This window comes from Pelecanus crispus, chromosome 12 (genome assembly GCF_030463565.1).
Source record: "Pelecanus crispus isolate bPelCri1 chromosome 12, bPelCri1.pri, whole genome shotgun sequence".
Lineage (NCBI taxonomy): Eukaryota > Metazoa > Chordata > Aves > Pelecaniformes > Pelecanidae > Pelecanus > Pelecanus crispus.
In genome coordinates, this window is record NC_134654.1 from 11,848,844 (window position 1) to 11,870,964 (window position 22,121).

Here is a 22,121-nt window from a genome sequence, read left to right on the forward strand (position 1 = left end):
TGATTCAAGCAACAACACGGAACTGGGAAATAGGTAAATTAATTTGAGACAAATAAAGCACAGAAGTCAACACGTAATATAGGAAACATTGCAAAAGTCTCCAACTGTATATGCTTTTCAAATTCAGTGACATAATCTCTTATAAATCTGGCAGTTACCTGAATTGTAAAGGTCATGGTATTACCCCCTTTAAAGTAAGGAAAGGCTTCACGTTGTTCTCTGTTAGCCAGTGAGCCATGCTATTGAACTTGGCAGAGCTCCACTGGCAGAGCTCTGGTCCCTTATGCCTCCCCTGCCTTTCCTTCATGAAAGGTTTGTCCTTGTGAAGTTGTTGCAAAATAATCACTATTGTGTCTGTTGGATATTTAGCAGAAGATCAACATGATGGCTACATATTACATTGGATTAACAGTCTTTCTTAAACTACAGCGAGGCCATACTAGCCAGGGTGTTTCCGTAGTCTCTTCTACTATGACTATAGATTGTATAGGTAACAGAGGAACTGCTTGCATTAGTTTCCTGAGCAGCTGCAATATCAAAAAAGTGTACTTTTGCTGGCGTAAGTACATACCCAACAGGGCTTTTCCTGTTGTAGGAATACTGTGAAACTGTGGCACTTCTACAGACCTCTTCCTAGTGACAAGAGTTTCCACTATAGATCCACACCAAGAATATCTTAAAAAAAGCTGGCAATGTTTTTAAAGCTTGTAAGTGAACTTTGCAGGAGAACAAGGTCTGTTTGAGAGTTAAAATCAATCTACTTTAGAATAGGGAACACAACTCACATAGAAGCTCATGCAGAGATTTAGAACAGTTTTCTTTCTTGGCGTCTTTGAATTTACAATAATTTCTTTTTTTGGGAGGGCCTTAATGTAGCACAGTGAGGCATTACTTTTGCCTGCAGTTAATGCTGGGTCTAGTTTGGTGTTACATTGCACCTGGCCCCAGGAAAGCTGTGGGTACTACATTGTTCCCTGAAGAAGGCTAGAAAGGGAAAATGTTGCTCAAAAGAGAGGGAGAAAAGGAAACACTGGCTATGAAAGGTGTATTTTGAAAGCTGGAGGAATTTAACTGATACAAAGAGATCCTGGAGATACAATATTTCTATTTTATTAATAATTCTGACCTTGAGGAAAGGTCACATTTAATTAACTTACCAGTTGTTATAAAACTCTAAGGAAAGCATTCCTTATTATTAGTCATAGCTAATAAAATATTAAGTATTACATCTCTTTCCATCGTTTGGAATTAGTCCATTACACACAGAATTAAATGCAGAAGACACTGGAGGATTTAAAACACATTTTACTCATTAAAAGTTATTGTAAATGAGGACATGTGTCTCTTAATGATTTCTCAAATGCCTACAGTTCAGTATCAACTAATCTAAAAATGCTTTCTGCATCATTGAATGGAGCAGGTCCAAATTAAATAGAATTAAAAACAACAATAGAAACATGTTATGAAAGGAGACTTGATACCATGCATTTAAACTGAGAAAATTTTTTTATACTTCTAAAGTACTGAAATATTTTCTCAGCTTTCAGTAAATGTAATATGAATAAATGACCTTGCAAGATAAGCTAGTGGAAGGAAAAAGGATTAAGAAAAGTACGTACATATGCCTTGCATAAACAAATTCATCAAAACTTTGCGATACTGATTTACTCTGGGATGTGATTTTCTCAGTGTTTGCCCACTCCACATGTCCAGTCTTTTACTTTGCCCAGTCCTGCTTCTGTTCAATTGGCCATTAACTCATTTATTTTGATCTTAAAAGTAGCATACAGGAGATTGATTTTTGATCAGCAGTGTTCAGAGGTGAATTTGTATCAGCCAGATAACCCCTTCAGGTTTTTGGGTGGCAATACCAGCGGAGTTAGCAGACCTTCCCTCTTCAGATCCTGAGGCTTCACAGTGAGAACGTATTTGAAGTGTGATGCTTTGAACCCCTGACTCTTACCAGAAAGCAATTTTGTGTGTAATCTCAGCTTTTTCCATGGAATTGGGCGAGTTAACTGTGTTACAGCATGAGTAAAAGATTCACAGCCAGACCACAGAGACAAGATTTGGACGTTACGGTTTACTTGCTTGTTTCCCATGTATTTGTCTGCATTAGTACAGAACAGCTTTTCTCCCCCCCCCCCCCAAATTCTCTTAGAACAGATACATTGGGATCAGTGAGGTCAGTAGAGATATGCACTTTTTTATGCTTAGTAGTCTGTCTTTATAAAAATAAATTTTTTGGGGGGTTCTGCCTCAACATTTTGTGTAAATAATAGTTTTTAACAAATCAGATTGTCTCTCTGCTAATATTAGATGTGGCAGGATATCCTCTCAGACAGGCTAATGAAGTAAGAATTGTGTGCATTTTCCTCATTTCCTACAGATACTATTAAAATCCTAACGTACTAATGGAGTTTTAATGATGCAATATCCTAGAACTCGTAAGGGTTTTTTTCCACTTAAACAGTAGATTTCTGAGTCTTATTTGGCTCAGTATTCTGCCTTTTCTCTTGAAATGGCTTGCAAACTGAAACCATTTAAAACCTCTATCAAATTTAAAGGTTAATAATTGAAAAAAATGCCCCTCTTACACTATGGCCTAATCCAGGGGACAGGTTGCTGGCTTTACGATTTTGGAACTGCTTTTAAGCTCTAAACGTCATGACATTTGTGAACATTTCATTGACTGCTTTAACTAACATTGTTGCAACAAGATCACTTCTTCAATGCTTCTCAGTTTTCTCCATGTACCATTTCCCTAATACTATGCAGGAATGTTTTCTCTATCTTGTTCAACTTCCTATCTTCATTTTGATGTGCATTTGTATTTATGTTCTTCTATCTTTTTGTTACAGCTGTTTCACTCCTATCCTCCAGCTGTATCAGGTATTCCTCCCATGATTCCTCCAACTGGCCCATTTGGCTCACTACAAGGAGCATTTCAACCCAAGGTAAGAAAGGAATTATTTGTATGATCCATTACTACTCAAATACACTGGTGTTGTGAGCCAGGTTAGGTTTAAGTTTAGAATGTGGTTCAGATTCTGGAGCAATTGAGATCTGAGTTACAGCTTAATTCCGCGGAGGACAATTGTTTTTTTCCAAATTTACTACAAAGAAAAGTTATTTCTCATTAAGTTCAGATATATCTACATACATTAAAAAAAAATTGTATATAATGGCATAGTTAACTTTAGAAGCAATATAATTAGTTCTCAGATAGTACGCATTGATGTAAGGTCATGTAATAATCAAGATTTTAAGAAATCATGATCATTATTGTTTACTCATTTCCATAATTATCTCGCAGCTCCACCACAATGCAATACACTGATTTAGTTCTCCTCTCATTTGTGATAGCTAGGATAAATAAATGTGATGAGTTTGGGGTTTTTTTTTCTTTTGTTTTCATGAAGTCACTCTTGATTTATAAGTGGGAGGAAATCATACTCGGTAGTCTTTGCAACTAAAGACTGAAATCAGGACTGAAATTTCTGCAGAGAAGACACCTTCTTTCTTAAATTGGCCCATCCACTGTAATGACTGAATATGTAAATTGGAATTCATTAGTGGAATTCTTTATATGTATGGTAATCAGACTGTTAACAACTCTGTTACTTAATTGTTAGTTATACTGTAGCTGATTTCTGGTTTTCTTCATTTTAACATAGGAAGATGCTCTGTCTAAATGTAGTTGGTTGTTTTGGTTTGTTTTTTCTTCTTTTTCACAAAGATGCATTTTGTTATAGTAGCTAAATATTTACATTCAAATCATCGGAAAAGCTTTAATTTTTTTCAACTGGATGTTGCCTTTTCCAGATATCCGTATGGTAACAGTTCATTGTGGATGGAGTTCAGATCCTTGTGCAGTGACTAAAGAGGTTACTCATGCTTTGTGTGTTGACGGTCAGGTTAGCAGTTCTAGCCAGTTCCAGTGCATTATTGATAAGCAGCAGAGCGCGAGCTTGGTCCTCCAAATACTACTTTAGATGCTGTATCATAAGTATGTGGCTAATCAGGTTTTCGATAGTGGAAAGATTTTCCAGTATAAACAGTCACTGTTCCTCATGTGTTTTGGATTAAAGTAATGGGAAGTTGGTGGAACGATTAAAGTTTGAAAATTGAGATGATAATACATATATTACTAAGTGGATTATAATGGTTATCCTTTCCTCTTTAAAAAGTTTATCTTCATTGCTTACTCAATGTTAATGATAAAGAAGTATTATTTTTCACTTTCTGTTGCTTTTATGCATTGTGTTACTCATTAATGCTGTCTTTCCTTGTGGTATTTCTAGACTTCCAATCCTATTGATGTTGCAGCCAGACCTGGAACTGTCCCACATACCCTTCTACAGAAGGATCCACGGGTCTGTAGAAAATGTTATATTTTTCTCCTGAAAACCTTTAATGCTACCATTTTTAGTGTGTCCAAATTAACTTCCTAACACTGAAGCTTACTCTGAACTAAACTAGAGAAGTTGTATGAGAACAATTTAAATCCCAATCCTTACTTCTGTTCATCATTAGCAAAAGCAAACAGAGAGTACACAATGGAAGAGCTCTTTCCTTGCTGTCAGCAGGCATCCCCACAAGCCCAGGGGTAAAGGCATAAAAGTCCAATTCAATGTAGAAATGTACAAACCTCTTCAAGATTTATGTTTATACTCTGTAATTGTTTTTAATGTGGGTAATGACAGTTATTCCCCTGGTTACTGTATCATTGATTGCACCAGTGAAATACAGATGCACTTTATTGATCACTTGGCGCCTCTGGATTTTTGAGTTCTAGCGTATGTGAATAGCATTTATTGTCTCAGCACTTTGTCTTTTAGCCTTTTTCTGTTCCTTCCAAATACCCATGGGCTGTTTGCATGTTTGAATTAATATACGTTGTTTGCATGTTTGAATTAAGATACATTGTTTGCAATGAGGAACATCATACAGTCATATTTTTAGCAGAACTCTAACAAAAGCAGTGGGGAACTCTCGTTGAAAATCCATGTTGTGGTATGGCTTAACTTTTAAGTATAGCAGAGCTCTTTTCTTTGGGTTATGCCAAATTCTAACAGTTTGGTTTGCTCTGAATGCTTTATACCATAAGGAACCACATTTTTTTGTTTCTGTTTATTCCATCTAATTGAAAAGATAACTAGAGCCTCCCATCATTAAGTCATTTAGCTTTATTCTCCCTTTCAACTTGTAGTGTAGTTTTGATTGTTTCAGGATGATGTATTGTGCCATCACTGAGTCTGCAAAGTACCTCTTACACCTATAAATCTCCTTTAGTGTTGCATTTCAGAAAAGAAAATCCAAAACAAATGAGAAATACCCAATAAGTTGAATTTATTTTCCAGTATTAATTGATGAAATGTGGGCAAAAAGAATAATAAGAAAATAATCTACCTCAAAAAAATAAGGCCACACAAAAAAAAAAAAAAAGAGAAAATTGGGGGTTTTATACAGCTACTGTTACCAACATCTGTTGCAATGTGAAAAACATTTAAGGGAAAGCCAATTTGTGAGAGAGAACACATCAGGCAAGCAAGTAGTCAGTGATGGCTATTTGAATTTACAAGTCAAGGACCTAATGCCATAGCCGTTGAACAGACATGGTCAATGGTTTGCAGGGGCACATCTGAAACACCATTCCAGCCCATTCCAACCCAAGTCATGGGATCAAGCCTATGAAAGAGTGGCCTTGTCCATTATCCAGTCTTCTCGCGAGCCAAGCAGCTTTGAAAGATGAGAACAGAAGTATGCCCAAAGGATAGATCTCTGTTTTTTTTCTTCAGACTAGTTAACCAGCCATTTTTGTAGCATTAAATCAACAAATTAATGATGATGCCAAAGGACAGAGCGCTCTATGTGAGGCTTGTTTAGTTGCTTGTCAACACTTTGGTACAACAGCCATGGGGGGAGGGAGACTGGCTCGAATATGGAGGCTAAGGACTAATTATTATCTGAAAGGGCTTAATTTGAAAGTAAAATTACACATTTTAATTTCGTCTCTTAATGAAGCAATACGAATTTGTTAATTAGAGCAATTGTTTGAGTGACAGGCATGTAACCAAGCTGTCATTTCTTCTTCACAGTTGACAGATCCGTTCAGGCCCATGTTGAGGGTAAGAAATCTTCTTGTGATACAGTTTGTCAAGCTCATCCCAGTCCCCACCGGGTTAAAGCAGCAGACTAATTATAAAGCAATGCCATGTTTCATCTTGGGTATTTTACACCATGTTTGCTGAGCAGCATGGTCAGTCCTTCTTTGTATGCATCTTGTGGTCTCTTGAGGAAAATACACAGTTTCAAAGTTGGAAGTTTTCTGTTCTTCTCATGCAACACCCTAGCATGAATACTAGAGGTTGAATATGGATAATCCTTCTATCGTGCTGGCTTACAAGGTTTCCTGAGCCACATCCTGCAGACCTACCCTGGCAGTGATCCCTTGTCATTTCACTGCAGACTGAACAATTTTTTTGCTTTTTATTATTTACTGTGTATTTTAAGTGTTATTCAGTATGGTACTTCCTACCCAAGTATCCTACTGTCAAGTATAGACAGACAATCCACTTCAAACACATAATATTTTAGAAATAAGGATCAAGAGATCCAGTCTTTCAGTGATCCAGAAGGTTTTTTTGTTAATTTTTCAATGTGTTCAAGAAGGTCTATATTTTGATCATACCGACCAAGTGAACTCATTAAATCACTAGCACAGCCAGTTGCTGTGAATAAGCAAAAGGCTTGAGTTTAGGGGAGTATGTGTGTGAGGTTTTTTTTTTTTTTGTGTGTGTTTTTTAATTGTTGAACAATATACACCTAGAAATAGAAGGCAGAACTCTATGCCATAGCTTGTGAAACATTTAGGTTATCAGTAGCTTGAGGAGCTGCTTGAATTCCTGTGATTATTTTTAAATGTGCAGGAGTCATTAGTTGTGTAGTTAACTATAGACCCCTAAATAACAAAACTGGAAAAAGTATATCCTGAATGACTCTTTTTCAGACAAGATTTCCAGATGTCCTGGAAATGGAGTAGAAAATCAACAAGAAAACCCCAATAAGACTCTCTGGCTCTTTCTTCCCTCTCTCCTCCCCATGACTTAAAAGCATGGTGACAGGAAGGATGCAAAGAGCCTTCCCAAACAGAGTGAATTGACTGACCTCCATTTTTTTCAGTATATTTATGAGCCAAAGTATTCAAGGTACAGACCAGCAATTATATGAGGGAAATTATATGAGGGAGTCAGATTCATTTTGAAAACCAGAGTGATCTTTTAAAGTGCTTTCATTTTCATCTTTTGGTGGCAAGGCTAGTCTTAGAATAGCTGCACTTTTGGAAATGGACTCAATGTACGGTTGTGAAGCAATCCAGCTATGCAAAGCAGGTGCTAACTGGGACACCGTTTCATTGATTTCAGCCACACAAGGTTCATTCTCAGCCAGTGGCATCAGAAGATTGCAAGAGTACTTAAAACCCAAGCATGGGTTTGTTTGGAGAGGAGACTGACCAGGAGCATTCCTGGATATCCAGATAAACTTCTTAGCAAGGGACAAATTCTTTGCATTTCTGGTTTCCCAAGAGGATGGTGGGGGGAGGCACTGAAGGGAGACTCTTTGCTTTCAGTTGTCTTGGTGTGGGGAATCCCCTAGACCAAAACAGACTGGGCTAAGAGTTGACAAGAGTTTCTGTAACTAGAATAAAGTGTCACAGGTTTTTGAAAGTTACTGACTCCTGTTGTGTCTCTCTGTTTTTCCAGAAACCTGGAAAGTGGTGCGCTATGCATGTTCACATCGCCTGGCAGATATACCATCACCAACAGAAAGTCAAGGTCAGTCTTTTGGGCATGCCTGCATTTCGGATGAATTGCACAGTGCAAACCTGTGAGAGGAATAGTTTGCCTCTCACTGCTAGCAGTTCTATGCTATGGCTAATACCTTGTTAAAGTAACCATATGTAGCATTATAGCATAATCTTCCGTTTCATAGTGATGGCATATCAGCATTAAAAACCTAAAGGTAGAGTCTCAAAGGAATGTCTGTGATGCCACAGAGCAAGGACACCAGATCTTAGGCATTAACAACCAGTTTGTAGCTAGGAAGAGCTACATGGGTGTGCCTGTGAGCTACAACATTGCTTTTATTTATGGCTGAGGACACAAACATATCAAGATTAATTTTTTTTAAATCTGGAGAAGTTAGGCATGTGTACAGCATACCTCTTATTAATGTTTACGGACAGAAGAGGGCACAGGAAGATTTCTCCTGTCCCTGTGATGCTTTATCCAATGTGGCTGCACAGGCTCCCATCACCCTTTTTTCACAACCCATCTCATAGCTGGAGGTTGGCACCTGTGCATGTCTGGGCTGGGTAGGCAAACACAGCCTCTCAGATGAAGTAATGTTATCCAGACACTGTTTCATTGCACTGAAGGTAAAGGGGTGGAAGTCTTTCCTTTGTTATACATGCTTTGAGACTTCAAAGGTAAGGGCCATGGCCACTTAGGCTCTCCTGAAACAGATGTCAGAGAAAAACAAATAATTTACTCAATTAATAGTTAGGGTATTTCCATTCGTATTTTAACTGTATTTTCATTGCACATGGACTCTGTGAAGAAAGTTTCTTTCCCTTTATAATATTTTCACTGTACTTGTCACTGAAAAATTCTGTGTTGTTCCTGAAGTTTTTCAGTAAGTCAGGAAAGGTTGGTGTTCTTTACTGTTCATATTTGTACTTCAGGAGTCAATAGCTTGTATTAGAAAGTAAAATTAACGAGGAGTCCGTAGCACTTTGCAGTCTGTGTATGCAATTGAATTGTATAAGGTAATGCTATAAGAATATGAAGATGTTGAACAGCTACTAAAACCTGCAGCTAATAGACTTTAAAAATAACCCTTTTAAACAAGGTTGACAGGTTAATTTGCTGCAGTAGACATATCTCTCTTCTCTACTTCCTTATGTTTCCCCTGCTAGTGATCTTCATTCATCTTCTTCCCATTATCAAAAAAGACAAGATTATGGACCTAGAGAGTTATATGTCCTTTTTTTTTGTTTTATTGAAAAGGTATTTTCTTGAAATGAAATTATTATTCCCATGCTATCTATGTCCTTTGAATCTTCCTTGATTTGCTATTCAGAGAGAGGTCATACTGGTGTATGTATAACTCATAGTAAATGCCATTTTCATGCAGCCATTTCTTTTACCTAATACTTTTCTATCTTGCATGTTAAAAACAGGAATAAAGCCCAGAAGTACAGGAAAGGTTGTTACTGACTTTTTGAGGCTGTGCATGATGATAGGTTCAAGAATAATTGGGAAATGTATTTTACTATCTCAGTTCAGTCAAAAAATTAGGTATAGTCTACAGTTATTAAGGCAAGGTAGTTTACGTCCCCGTGGGCTGTCAGACTCCCACACAGGAATGAAGTCCTCCCCTCTGCACGTGACCATGAAGTGTGAAATCTCTGGCTGAAGGCTCATACAGAACGATTTCTCCTTCTAGCCCAAGGCTGTGAAGGTGCCTTTTCTTCTGCACAAGCTGAAGGCACTGCCTGACCATGGAGCAGGGAATAAAATACATTTACTCAGAGATTCCAAGTTTACATGCAGTGCCACCAGACTGCTTGCAAAGTATGGAAGAATTGGTAACTATCTGGTCTGCCAGTAATTGCTTGCAGAGGACAACGGCAGACACTGAAGAAGCAGGCAAGATAGGAAATTTTAAAACACAACCTTCCTGACCTCAGGAAAAATCGCATGCAGCTGTGGATGCTGTTTGCCTGCCTATACCTCTGCATCAAGACACAGTTCAGACCTGTGTAACCTGTCTGCACACCCAGGGAATTCCTCAGATGAAGCCAGGGTTGCATACCAGCTCTGGGCACAGAGCAATTCTACAATCCTTCTTAGACTGACCAGTATGTTATTGGCCTGGATTCAACAGAGAATTTATGCTCTTAATTGGGCCTCTCGTTTAGGAAAGGCCTTATGGCCCGATCTAACATGCCATGAAATTAGTGCAGACATTTACATTAATTTTAGTGGGCTAACTGAGTTAAGGTGTTACACATTTGCTGGACTTCAAATACATTCGTAAGGATTATCATCAAGAGGGCTGCTCTCCTGAATAGCAACTGGGGATAAAATAAATCTGATCAATTTTCTTTTAAGGTAAACTAACACATTCAAAAATCTTTTAACACATCCGTGGTATTCCTGTTCCTCTTCAGGACAGGGGATTTTTTCATTATTTAGAACAGCACCGTTCATATGGCTGCAATTAAAGTTTCAGCCAGCTTTTGCAATTCTGAGTAATGCCTGTCAGAGGTTTATAACATGGTTGTTAAAAAGAAGAATAAAAAGAGTTCATACTGTAAAAATCTGGCACACAGCTTCAACTGAGGCATTTGTATTTTCTGAACTTTTTTTAATTATTAAAGCACTGCAGTGTTACTTCCTTAGAAGACATGACCTTAACTTGGGCCATCTTTTCCATTTCAATATTCTTGCAAGCCATTACCTCAAAACATTGATAAAGTGTTTTGTTTTGTTTTGTTTTTTTTCCTCATAGGATAGACGTGTTCCTAGCACTTGAAAACAGCTACTGGGCATGCACGTTAACTTGGTCATAACTTTTTAATATGCATATTTATATCATTATAACGGTCTGTACTCTGAGCTGACACAGTATTAAACACTGATTTATAAAGCGTAACATGCTCCAGAATTACTGTTAAGATCTACTCGTTCAGTGTTACACATTTGTAAATCCTTTCAGCTGACCTGCACAATTAATCAGCAATCTGTGTTTAGGGAGTTCTGGCAGCACAGGTAATTGGGAATTTGGTTTTACTCTTCATTCTGTAAAACTATTTAAGTAGGGACCACTGAAACGAGTACATGGCATAAAGAAGAGCCCATCCTTCATCCACTTATTTACAATACAGCTACCTCAGCAAATTTACCTTCAAAAAGAGAGTCTGCTGATTCTAATACCATATAAATAAAGACAGTGACATACAGTGCTTTGAATTTGGAGTGCAGGCAGTCAAAATGGGACTTCAGTTCTTCAGACTCAAATATGCTTCATCTGTAATTTGATTCATTTTAGCCCCCAGCTTGCTCAGTTGCAGTCTGAGAGGCACTGAAAGATATACTGCATCAAGTGTTTCTAGATTGCAGCTTCACATTTGAAATTAATGGTTCTGGTTTCCATTGATTTGTCTCTGCCGTAACTGTCTGGCAAAGGATTCCTGCAGTGGGAAGAGGGTCAGCTGGCAGCTGTGCCTGTTAGAGCTGATGCTTTCACCCAGCTTTTAACATGCCTGCCCACCTGGGATCGGGTCCAAACTAACATTTCTCTTCGCCTTTGCTTTTATTATTTTAAGACAGACCTATTCTTACAGCTAAGCAAGTGTCTGAGGCTTCTTCAAAGATTTCTATGTTTGTTCTTTAAGTCAGGTCTGTGCTGAAATGCTTTGCTGCAGAGGAATGGATGTGAGCATATATGAAAACACTGTTGAAATTTGCAGGAAGTGTGCATTGGGAGCCTGAGATTTTCTTTCTCTGCCTTAGATCCCCCTTCCAGGAAAATAGCTGTGCACCTATGCTCAGGGTCCTAAAAACTAATATTCTTGTTAAAACGTCGGTTAGTATGAATAAATTGCTATACCTACATCATTCTGAAAGTGCCTTTTATGGCTATCTTTTAGGACAGTCTCTTCCAAACCCTGCTTTTACATTTCAGAAACAGATGCAGTCTGATCCACACAAGCTGGACTTTGGCCTGAAACCTGAATTTCTAAGCAGGCCACCAGGCCCCAGCCTTTTTGGAGCCATCCACCACCCCCATGACCTGGCCCGGCCCTCGACTCTCTTCTCCACAGCCAGTGAGTACTGAGAAGTGAAATCTTCTTCTTGTGGCATGCTCATTAAAATGCTAATCCTTGCCACATTAAAAGGAAATTTCCCATATGCTTTGGCTTATGAACTCTCTGCAAGACATGCCAGGAGCTATTAGTCTATTTGATAAATATTTTAAAATTATTCTATATGCTTTTAAAAAAGCCCAACCTGCTGAAATGCCATACAGGTAGTAAATGGAGGAACATTTCTTCACACAGTGATGTCTGATACATCATGGAGATGACAGGTTGGAAATCTGCTGTGTTTTACATGCTCTGTTTTTTCCCCGTACTGAAACATTCCTCCCCTGCCCCTTATACTCTAATTGGTAATTTCTGTTCAGAAAAGCAGCTGCTATTTGCATAGAATCCTGACTGGAGAGCCCCTGCCCAGTGTACAGCAATCTGGGCTCACGTGAGCTGCCATTTAAGAAATGATAGTCAAGCCCAGAGCACACTTAGTCCTTTTCGGAGCTTTTGCTAGGAATTCACCCCCTTCGCTTTGTTTTGGCAGGTGGGGCTCATCCAGCTGGCACCCCTTTCGGCCCACCACCTCACCACAGCAACTTTCTCAACCCAGCTGCTCACTTAGGTACGTTCTCTCTGCAACTAACTAACGGTGAATACAACTCAGAAGTAACACACATTGACCACTGAGACTATTGAAGGTTGCCCACGTGGAGACTCTTTGAGTATCTGGCCTACTTAACCTTTACAAATAGCGGATTTTAGCCATTTAATTTGAGTCATTACCAAAGTAGCAATTCGAAATACACATAATTAGTATCACTGACAGCATGTTTTGAAATACTTCTGAAAACAGACTGGACATTAAGAGGAGTGGAGTGACAGGGCTGGTTAGGTTTCACTGTAGTCATGTTTATAACCAGTCAAAAAAAATGCCTTAAGGTTAAGGCTTCAGTTCATAGGGGTGTTTCTTTTCCTAACTCTTACTTAGATGTCTGCTTTTCCATTAAGAGAGTGGGAAATACATGTGTAAAATCTTGTGATTTGGCCTCAAATTTGTCTGTTAGTGAAAATTAGTGAATACTCATTTAAAACAGAACCGCCCAAGTTACCAAATGTTGTTATTTCCCTTCTAAATTACTGATGTAAGAAGCTGGTCTGCTGCCTACGGGAGCATCCGAGATCAAGACTCTAAACTGGCATTTTATTTTGCCTAGGGAAGGATTTGGGAGGGTCACTGAATTGATACAGCAGACACACGATGTAGGTTTATCCTTCTGCACTTAGCTGCCTATAGAAAATGCTAGGTTTGGTCTTCCTTTTCTCTGTGCTGGTATGTATCAGAAGTAGTTTCATCAAAATCATTAGACTTCTCCAAAGTAAAGTGAGAGGAGAATTTGCTTCATACAACTTAATTATAGTCTGTATGCATTAACTACTAAAAAAAATTATTCCGAAATTTTTCAGTCCATACTAGTTTTTTGTGTAGTATTAGCAATAAATACTAAGAGAATTACAAAATGTTCAGGTCAGCATGACATACCAGCATAATAGGACATTTTATTTATATCATGGCTATGGTTTAGGAGACATGGCCTGAAGGTGTTTGGAGCACAGTTGCCAGAGTTAATAATAGTCTTGCTGGCCCAGGACATTTCCTCAGAAAGACCATGGAATTGAATTGCAAGGGAATAAAAGGAAATAAAAATGGAGATGTTTGCAGGTTTTAAATGAAGTAGCTACTTATGCAGACATACAGGCCTCAATACCATGTATATTTTAAGATCTTGTTTTACTTTGAAAAGGAAGTTTTTTTTGTAAGTTGATCCCATGCATACTGTCATTGGAAAAAAAAGATTTTTTTTTTATGTTCCACCCCCTCACAATCACTGCCATGTTGTGGGAGGATGATGTTCAACTACTGATAGGCACAGAGTGAGCTTTCGTGCAGACATAATGCAGTTAGATAACACGCTAATGCTTTATCATAATTGCCAACATACCAGTGAGCTTCAGCTGTTTCTGTTGGTTTGCAGAGCCTTTCAATCGACCGGCTTCCTTCAGCAGTCTCACTGCAGTGGGTAGTAATGCCTTCGGGGGACTTGGGAACCCAACAGTTAGTGAGTAACCTCTTTGTTTATGAATTCTTGTTTGCTGTGTAATTCAGGATATTGAGTGATGGTGACTATTTGCTGTCTTTTTTTACCAGTTGCTTAGACCGCATACCACTAAGAGATGGGAATTTTAAAAGCAACCTTTTTTGTCTAAATAACATCATTTTTTAGTCATCAGTAAATTATTTTCTATTAGTTACTTAATAGTTTGGGTTCAACATAGTGCTAAATGTCACCATTACATTGTTCAGTTAAAAAAAAATACATAGAACCTATGAGTCTAAGGATTTTGTGAAATTTCTCATGGTTTTATTGCATGCTCAAAAATAGTTAATGTGTGCAGCATCCCTAGCTGTGGATGGGAACATTTTATTTTTCCTTTCTCACCAGTAGTGCAGGACATGTGCCTGGAAAAGATCACTAACCTGCATTTATTTGTCCAGGATCATCAACATTTCTCTAGATTTGGCCAGTCACAAAAGATCATCCTTTTAAAAGCCACTCTTTCTCCATACTTCAAATCTGGCATGATTTCAGTCACATATTATTTTACTTTGGTTCAGGATCAAATGCAACAAGTTCCATTATTTATAGTCCATATAATGGTCATTTTCTGATGTCTCCAAAATATTTGGAATAAGGATCATTGTCACTTTTATCTTACTACTTCATCCCTTGTCAATTTTATCCACAGCATTTCCCTTTCCAATTAAAACAGCTGTCAGATGCCTGCCCATTTTTAGGAATGAGACCCTCTAATGAATCTCTGTTAATTTCCTTTCCTTTTCCAGCTCCCAATAATATGTATTCATTTTAACTCTGAGTGCTGTAAAAGTTTTTTTGGTAAGTACCTTCACTAGAGCATACCTTTTTCTTAAACCTTTTTGTTTTCCACTTCACCATTTCAGCACCCAACTCAATGTTCGGCCACAAGGATGGCCCCAGTATGCAGAGCTTTAGCAACCCTCACGAGCCCTGGAACCGACTGCACCGAACTCCTCCTTCGTTCCCGACCCCTCCGCCCTGGCTGAAGCCAGGAGAGCTGGAGCGCAGTTCATCTGCTGCAGCTCATGACAGAGATAGAGATGTAGATAAACGAGACTCATCTGTTAGTAAAGATGACAAAGAAAGGTACGAAAGAACACTTCCAAGAATTGTCTAGTTCAAAGCTTGGGGCTCTGTTCAGCTTTTAACCCTTCCCAGCCTGGCACATTGTTAAACCAGAGCTTCAGTAGAGGGACACCTGGAGAGCTGACACCATTGCTGCCTACAATGCGAGGCACTACAGAAGATGCAGGTTTCTCACTCAGTTGTGTCCTACCGCATCTGTTTCTCTTCTCACTTGCACCGCACTTCATCAGGAGGAGCTTTGCTGGAGCAGAGTTCAGGCAGTGTCAAGTGAGAACAGAATCAGACCCACACACTCTGTTACCTTGTGGGTCACATTTTCATAGGTCTTTTGAAGACTTATTGTGTAGATAGGTGCCTGACAGGATGAAAAAAAGGATTCTAAAGTCCATCAGACTCATATCTGCACCTTTGAATATTTAAGTAACTTTGGAAATCGGACCTTGTCTGCCAAACAAATAATGCTACCTCCCTTCTCAAAAATGGACTGACCAGAGGGACCACTCATAAAGTCATAGAATTACAACACTATAAAATACACTGGGTATGTCATGTTCAATACAACAGTAAGTTTCAGTGCATGCAGTTCATTAAATCAACCTTAATTCCCCTCAAAAAAGCCACACACACATGCACTGCTGTTACACACCTTCAAGCACAGTTTTTATTCAGTGTTTTACATGGACTTGCATGCTAACATGTCCAGGCTGGGAAGGGTTAATGAAAAGTAAAACCTGGTCATAATTTTATTTTGTCAGGACTGTTCCCATTATACAGTTAACTCAGTAACAATTCCTCTTAAGTACCAAATTAAAAGAATTTGCCATTCAGCAAGTGTCATGCCTTCCTTGAAAAATGTAGAGAGGATGATATCATTTTTTTCAGTTGTGGCTTAATGGCTTTCCTGTTAAGTTTGCACATTACTACATAATGGCTATTTGTTTCTAATTTTTTAACATAAAAGAATATTTAGGAGATGTGCTTTTCTGACTTCTCTGTCACTAACCCAAATATACGCATTAGTAGCCTTTTCTAAAAGAAGTTATGCTAACACATTAGATATTCTAAAAATACATTTAAGAGCTTTTCTATGTTAATATAAAATGTGAAGAGCGAGTCAAACTACAGATCTTTTCACCTACATTTTCCATTTGGAATATTTTCTGTTTGGTAGCATAGCTTCATTATTTTCATGTCTGGTGTTAATGCTTCAAAATAAATTGCTGTTACAAATTGGGGATTCTGTCCTGCAAAATGCTTAAGCATGTGAGTAACTTTACTGGCTTGAATGGCAAAGCATTTTAAGTTACTAATGATATGGGTAGTCTTTAGAATTATGTGATTATTTCAGTTGCTGTTTTGTTGTTTTCTTATGAAGTGTTCCTGCTGAAGAAAATCCCTTTCAGAAATACATTCCTTGCAAGCTGCTTTGGCATTGCCTGAACTCCATATCATAGCTCAGAACATATTTATTTTCAATAATTTGAGAGCTTAAAAGTAAGCATCATTCATACTTCATACTTCTGCACAATTATGGCTACCAGTTTAGTACAATAATGTTTTTGCCAATCTAGTGTCGCTGTGCATCCATCTGTGTGGTTTTGAAGAGTTCTACTTTGCAGCATGCTCACACTGTTGCCTGTTTGAGAAGATGCTGAGAATCCCTCCCTGGAGACGTGCTCCCTATGTAGATAATGTCTGGAGTAGTTTGTGAGCGTCTCATACCTGTTCTTTTATCTTCAGTGGCACCCAGCAGGGTGAGGATGTAGCCCTGCTTTGTAGCTGAGGTCCCAATCTCTGTTACCTATTTTAAGCTAACTTGCCCAAACAGTAAGAACTGGGAATCATGCTTGGAGGTATGATTTCATCTCAAAATCATCCTGTCATCAAGGGTCTAACTTTATCATCTCCCAAGTGGGCCATCTAGCCAAAAGCATTCATCTAGATTTCTTCTGTTATCAGTGGAAAGGCACCTCAGAGGTACCTCTTAGCTTGGCTCTTCCCCATCTAAGATTGGTGTTAGAGTGGGGTGCAATGAATCACTCTTCTTTGTCGCTCTTCTTGGATAAGCTGTATGGACAGTGTACCACAGCTCCCTCCCAGCTGGGCTGAGATAAGGTAAATCCCTCAAGATAGCTTAGATAATATGAAATGACAATCTGTGAACCTTTCCTAGGTGCAGAGCTGGCTGGGGATTTACACTGCAGCGTCCTGATACGGTGCCCACTTTCTCCTGGAACATTGTTTGTGGTTGTGGAGGGTTTTTTTGGTTTAAGGACTCTTACTCCAGCCCAGCTTTAGAAAAAAAATCAATAAAAATAGGTATTGTGAAAAACAGGATTTGTTCTTCTCAGTGGTACTTTGTTTAAAAGACATCACTGAGCAATTCTATTCTAATAAAGACATTTAAGCATATGTAATCCTAGAGCATTAAAAAAAAAACCAAACCAAGAATCTATTGGTCTTTTATCAACATAAATGAAACAAAGTACTCGGCATAAGATACTCAGTATCTTTCAGTGTAGTATACAGCCTCAAAACATACCTTACTTAGTAATAAGTTCTTTTGAGAACATGATCTTAAGTTTCTGCTTTGTGGAGACAGAGGCTTAGAGTTGTTCCCCATATTATTAACCTAAGGAGCCCTTGACAGATCTGAGGATAAAAAATTATTCCCTCTCTGACCACTGAACTACACGTAGTTCACTTAAGTGAGCTATATAATCAATAGCCTCTTGAGATAATACCATCACTGTAATTAAGTAGGATGAAATTGGCAAAGGAATATGTTATTTTGGTTGCACATGTATTTTTCTTTAGTTACAGAAAATGTCTTATTTTCTCTAAATTTTATGCATAATTTAAAATACATCAATTACATAAAAAAATTACTAAATATCAGCAAAAGGACTCAATGAGCTCTGCTAGTGAAATAAAACAATTAAGGGTGCCCTCTGAACTAGCCCCTTGACCAAAATAAATGAAAGACTAGGTATTGCAGAGTCCACAAGCCCATGCTTTCGCAGCAAAGTAAAAGAAACGAGTCTTCACATTGAGAAGCCTTCATTGAAGTGCCTTGACTTGGTCCCACTGTGTCCAAATCTGGAAGCTGTTAAATCAAATGCCTCAACTTTTGGTGGAAAGCAAGAGGAGGGAAATTATAGCCAGGACACAATTTCCAGACTGTTTAGGGCACAGTCAGTCAAAGCAGAACCTGATACCAAGGAGTTAATTGGTAGTCAGTGCAGACTAGACAGTTCTGGTATCAGATGCTCCAATTTATAAATGTTTTCTAACAGTCACACTCTGGACTCTCTGAGGTCTCTTAGACATGGCCCATGAAATGACAGTTTCAACAATTCATTCTAGACACAGCAAAAGATGCATCTGTTGAGGTTATAATGATGAGTTTCCTTTTGAAAGATATTTTTTCTGCAGTTGCTGCAGTTTCACCATCCAGAGGTACCTACTAGTAGAAATCCTATGCAGTTCAGCTCAGCAAAAAAGAAGGTAGCAGGAATTGTATAGGTGAAGGAGCAACTGTCCACTTCAAAGTCACTCTCAGAGTTGCCCTTCAGCCAGCCAGTATTGCTCATCTTGTCCAGAGTGAGTTTCAACCTGCTGTCTTCATCCGAGCATGTTCAGGTTATGCTTTGCTAAGCAGAGACTGCAGCACCCAAAGAGAAACATGTAAATGGGAGCTGGGTGGGACTTCACAGGGCCTCACTGCTTAGCCCTCACTTTTGCCTTTAACAGCACATTGTCCATCACTCTGCATGGAACAGAATTTCAGTGCTTAGCAAACAGCACATGTCCAACACTGAATATCTGGAGCTGTCTTTATGGAAAGACTCCAACTCAGAGATCAATGGAAATTAGTGAGAGGTTAAAATCTTTGGAACTAATGAAGTAGATTTACGTTATGAATTTGGTTCATTTTAAATAGGGAAGCTTTTCCACTTTGTGTTGCCCATAACAATTCCCAGTCAACACTGCTTCCAGAAAATAGTTGGTACAGGACCCATTCATGTATTTAGGTTTTTGTCCACTGCCAGACAATTATTCTCTCATCTTTTGTGCAATATAAATAGGTTTGAAAGATGGAATGAATTCACAATATTTTGAGACTTCCTGGCATTGGCAGGAAGATGCATTGGCCCTGCTTGCTCTACCCTAGAAATGGGAAAGGGTTGGTAATCTGAAGAGCAACTGACTCCAGAGAGATGATGTTTTCAGAGCTAGCCTAAATGATGGGCATATAGGGTAGACTGATCTCTGCTGAGGAAGTCAACACACGATGGCCGCCTCTATTAAAACACCTGCACTGAGGTTCACTGCACATTTACAGAAGTGCCTACCTGTTCAGAGACGTGGATTGTCTCCATCAGTACTGGTGTCTTGAGAGGTTTTTGTTTTCAATTTTAAGATGTAAATTGAATTGTGAGAAGTAAATTGAAAAGCTAGAAGATTGAAGAGAACAGAGATAAGAAATTAGTAACATACATAGGTCTAGAAATTTTTTTAAACATCAGTTGAACAAAATGTAATCTATTTTCCCAAATGTATCTGTAATAGAAGAAGCAGGTAAAATACTATTAACCATGTAATTTTGATTTAACTGCCTCAGGTTTTTTTGGATTAAATTAGTATGTTTTTATTTTCCTCTCTCTTCTTTGCAAACAAAGGCCATTGTCTTAGAAATATGTGTACTAGAGCTAGATTCCCTTGGGAGCCTTATGTGGACTTCAGTGTTCGAAATCTCAATCAGATCATTCACAAAGCAGCTTCAGGGATCTTTCCCTGGGTTGATATAATAGAATAGGCCTAGTTTAGAGATGGGATGTTCTTCTGCTGTTTTGGGTGTGCAGAAGGAACAGTGCATTTAATGGTGCATGTTACTAGCTTTTTGCAAAGCAATGAGTATAAAGTCAGACACCCTAGATGCTTTGTTTTATTTGCAGTTTCTCATGCCTTCATTTTTATACTTCTCTCTCTTCTAGGGAGAGCATTGAGAAAAGACACTCCAGCCATCCTTCGCCAGCACCTATCCATCCAGTAAACTCCCTCGGACATAATCGCAGCTCAAATGAGCAGATCAGGAGCCATCTGAATCCCGAGGTCCGAGAAAAAGAGAAACCCAAAGAACGAGAGAGGGATCACTCCGAATCTCGGAAGGAAATTAATGTTGAAGAGCACAAGGTGAAGGACAACTACATTTCGGAGAAAGAAGGCCTGAGCCATGAAAGCCGAGTAGTGGAAGAGTCTAAGCAAATGCCCAGGGTTCCTTCACCCTATGCTAGGCCCCCTGTTGTGGAGAGCACCAGGCCTAATAGTACTTCAAACCGTGAGGCTGAGAGGAAGAATGAGACGGCATATGATAATCCGAAGAAAAGCAATGAAGTCAAAGTGAAGGAGGAGCGAAAGGAAGACCATGATGTTCAACCTGAGGGACCTCAGACTCATAGGTCATCTGATCAGCCACCACCTATATCTACATCTAACGTCCATCCAAGTCCTTTAGTGTCTATGCCCATGACTGTAGGTGTAACTGGTATACATCACATGAATAGCATCAGTGGCCTGGATAGGACTCGCATGATGACCCCTTTTATGGGAATTAGCCCTATTCCTGGTGGAGAACGTTTCCCCTATCCTTCTTTCCACTGGGATCCAATGAGAGATCCCTTAAGAGATCCTTACAGAGAGCTAGATATTCATCGGAGAGACCCCCTGGGCAGAGACTTTTTGCTAAGAAATGACCCCCTTCATCGTCTTTCTGCACCAAGGTTATATGAAGCAGACAGGTCATTCAGGGATCGGGAACCTCATGACTACAATCACCACCACCATCACCACCACCCTCTCTCTGTTGACCCTCGACGTGAGCATGAGAGGGGCAACCACTTGGATGATAGGGAGCGGTTACACATGCTCAGAGAGGACTACGAACATGCACGCCTGCACTCAGTTCACCCTGCCGCCTTGGATGGGCACCTGCCTCACCCAAGCCTAATCACGCCAGGACTTCCTAGCATGCACTACCCCAGAGTCAGTCCCCCAACGGGACACCAAAATGGCATCCTCAATAAAACTCCCCCCACAGCAGCTCTCAGTGCCCCTCCACCTCTTATTTCTACTCTGGGACCTCGGCCTGGGTCTCCCAGAAGGACTACTCCTCTGTCAACAGAGATGAGAGAGAGGCCTCCTTCTCACACCCTCAAGGACATTGAAGCTCGATAAGCAGAGTGAGAATACATAAAAACCAGAGAAAGAGGGACAGAATGTTGTAAATGAACATAATATAAAGACATTCTTACTAGTCATTGATACAGACTGGGGATGTGACCCACTGTACAATATGTATAGATCTGAGTGCAAAGATTTTGAAATGTTTTTTTGTATATTATATGTTGAAATTTTCCAGATCTTTTAGCCAAGTCCATATGTTCCTCGTGTCTCCTACTCTATTTTATTTCTAGTTTAAAAATTTCAAAATTTGAACTGAAGAACAAGACATTAATCTGAATTATTTGACTAGAAACAAACCACCACCAATGTCAACCATACAAAGCTCTTTCAGACCAGAAGTGAAGACAATTGTAGATATTTATGTAAAAAGATTGCTTCATGGATTAATGGTTCATATATGCAAAAAGGGTAAGATGAAAGCTTTACTTTGTACAAATGTAAATAGACAAAATTAAGTAACATAATACATTAATACTTCTTAAACTGTGCTATTTGCAAAGTTAATATTGATCAACACAGTCTGCTTATGCTGTGTTACATATATTGTTATAGACAGCTAAACCCCTTCAACTATGCAATGAATTTTAAGGCTTTTCACAAAAGCCTTTATAACTCAAAGGAGCCTTTTCAACACACAACATAATTAAAGTCATATTTTCCCTGAACAAGCTCATCTATAATAGAAATCTATTTCTCTTGCTTGTTTTGATGAAGAAACAGCCCATTAGAAGTGTAGTTTTCTGTCTGAACCC

The 22,121-nt window shown here is 38.9% G+C and overlaps 1 protein-coding gene across 2 annotated transcripts in view; it reads left to right on the top strand.

Annotated features, from left to right (window-relative positions):
• Positions 1-21,360, top strand: part of AUTS2 (activator of transcription and developmental regulator AUTS2) — an 803,913-nt gene extending 782,553 nt beyond the window's left edge. Inside the window, exons 11-19 of one of the 2 annotated variants that reach the window (XM_075719936.1) lie at positions 2,862-2,957; positions 4,305-4,376; positions 6,102-6,131; positions 7,767-7,838; positions 11,755-11,896; positions 12,426-12,503; positions 13,915-13,998; positions 14,901-15,123; positions 20,121-21,360. In XM_075719936.1, the coding sequence (XP_075576051.1) occupies positions 2,862-2,957; positions 4,305-4,376; positions 6,102-6,131; positions 7,767-7,838; positions 11,755-11,896; positions 12,426-12,503; positions 13,915-13,998; positions 14,901-15,123; positions 20,121-21,360 (2,037 nt within the window). The remainder of the gene's footprint in view (positions 1-2,861; positions 2,958-4,304; positions 4,377-6,101; positions 6,132-7,766; positions 7,839-11,754; positions 11,897-12,425; positions 12,504-13,914; positions 13,999-14,900; positions 15,124-20,120) is intronic. The other variant, XM_075719937.1, reaches the window with a different exon arrangement.
• The last annotated feature ends 761 nt before the right edge of the window (positions 21,361-22,121 follow it).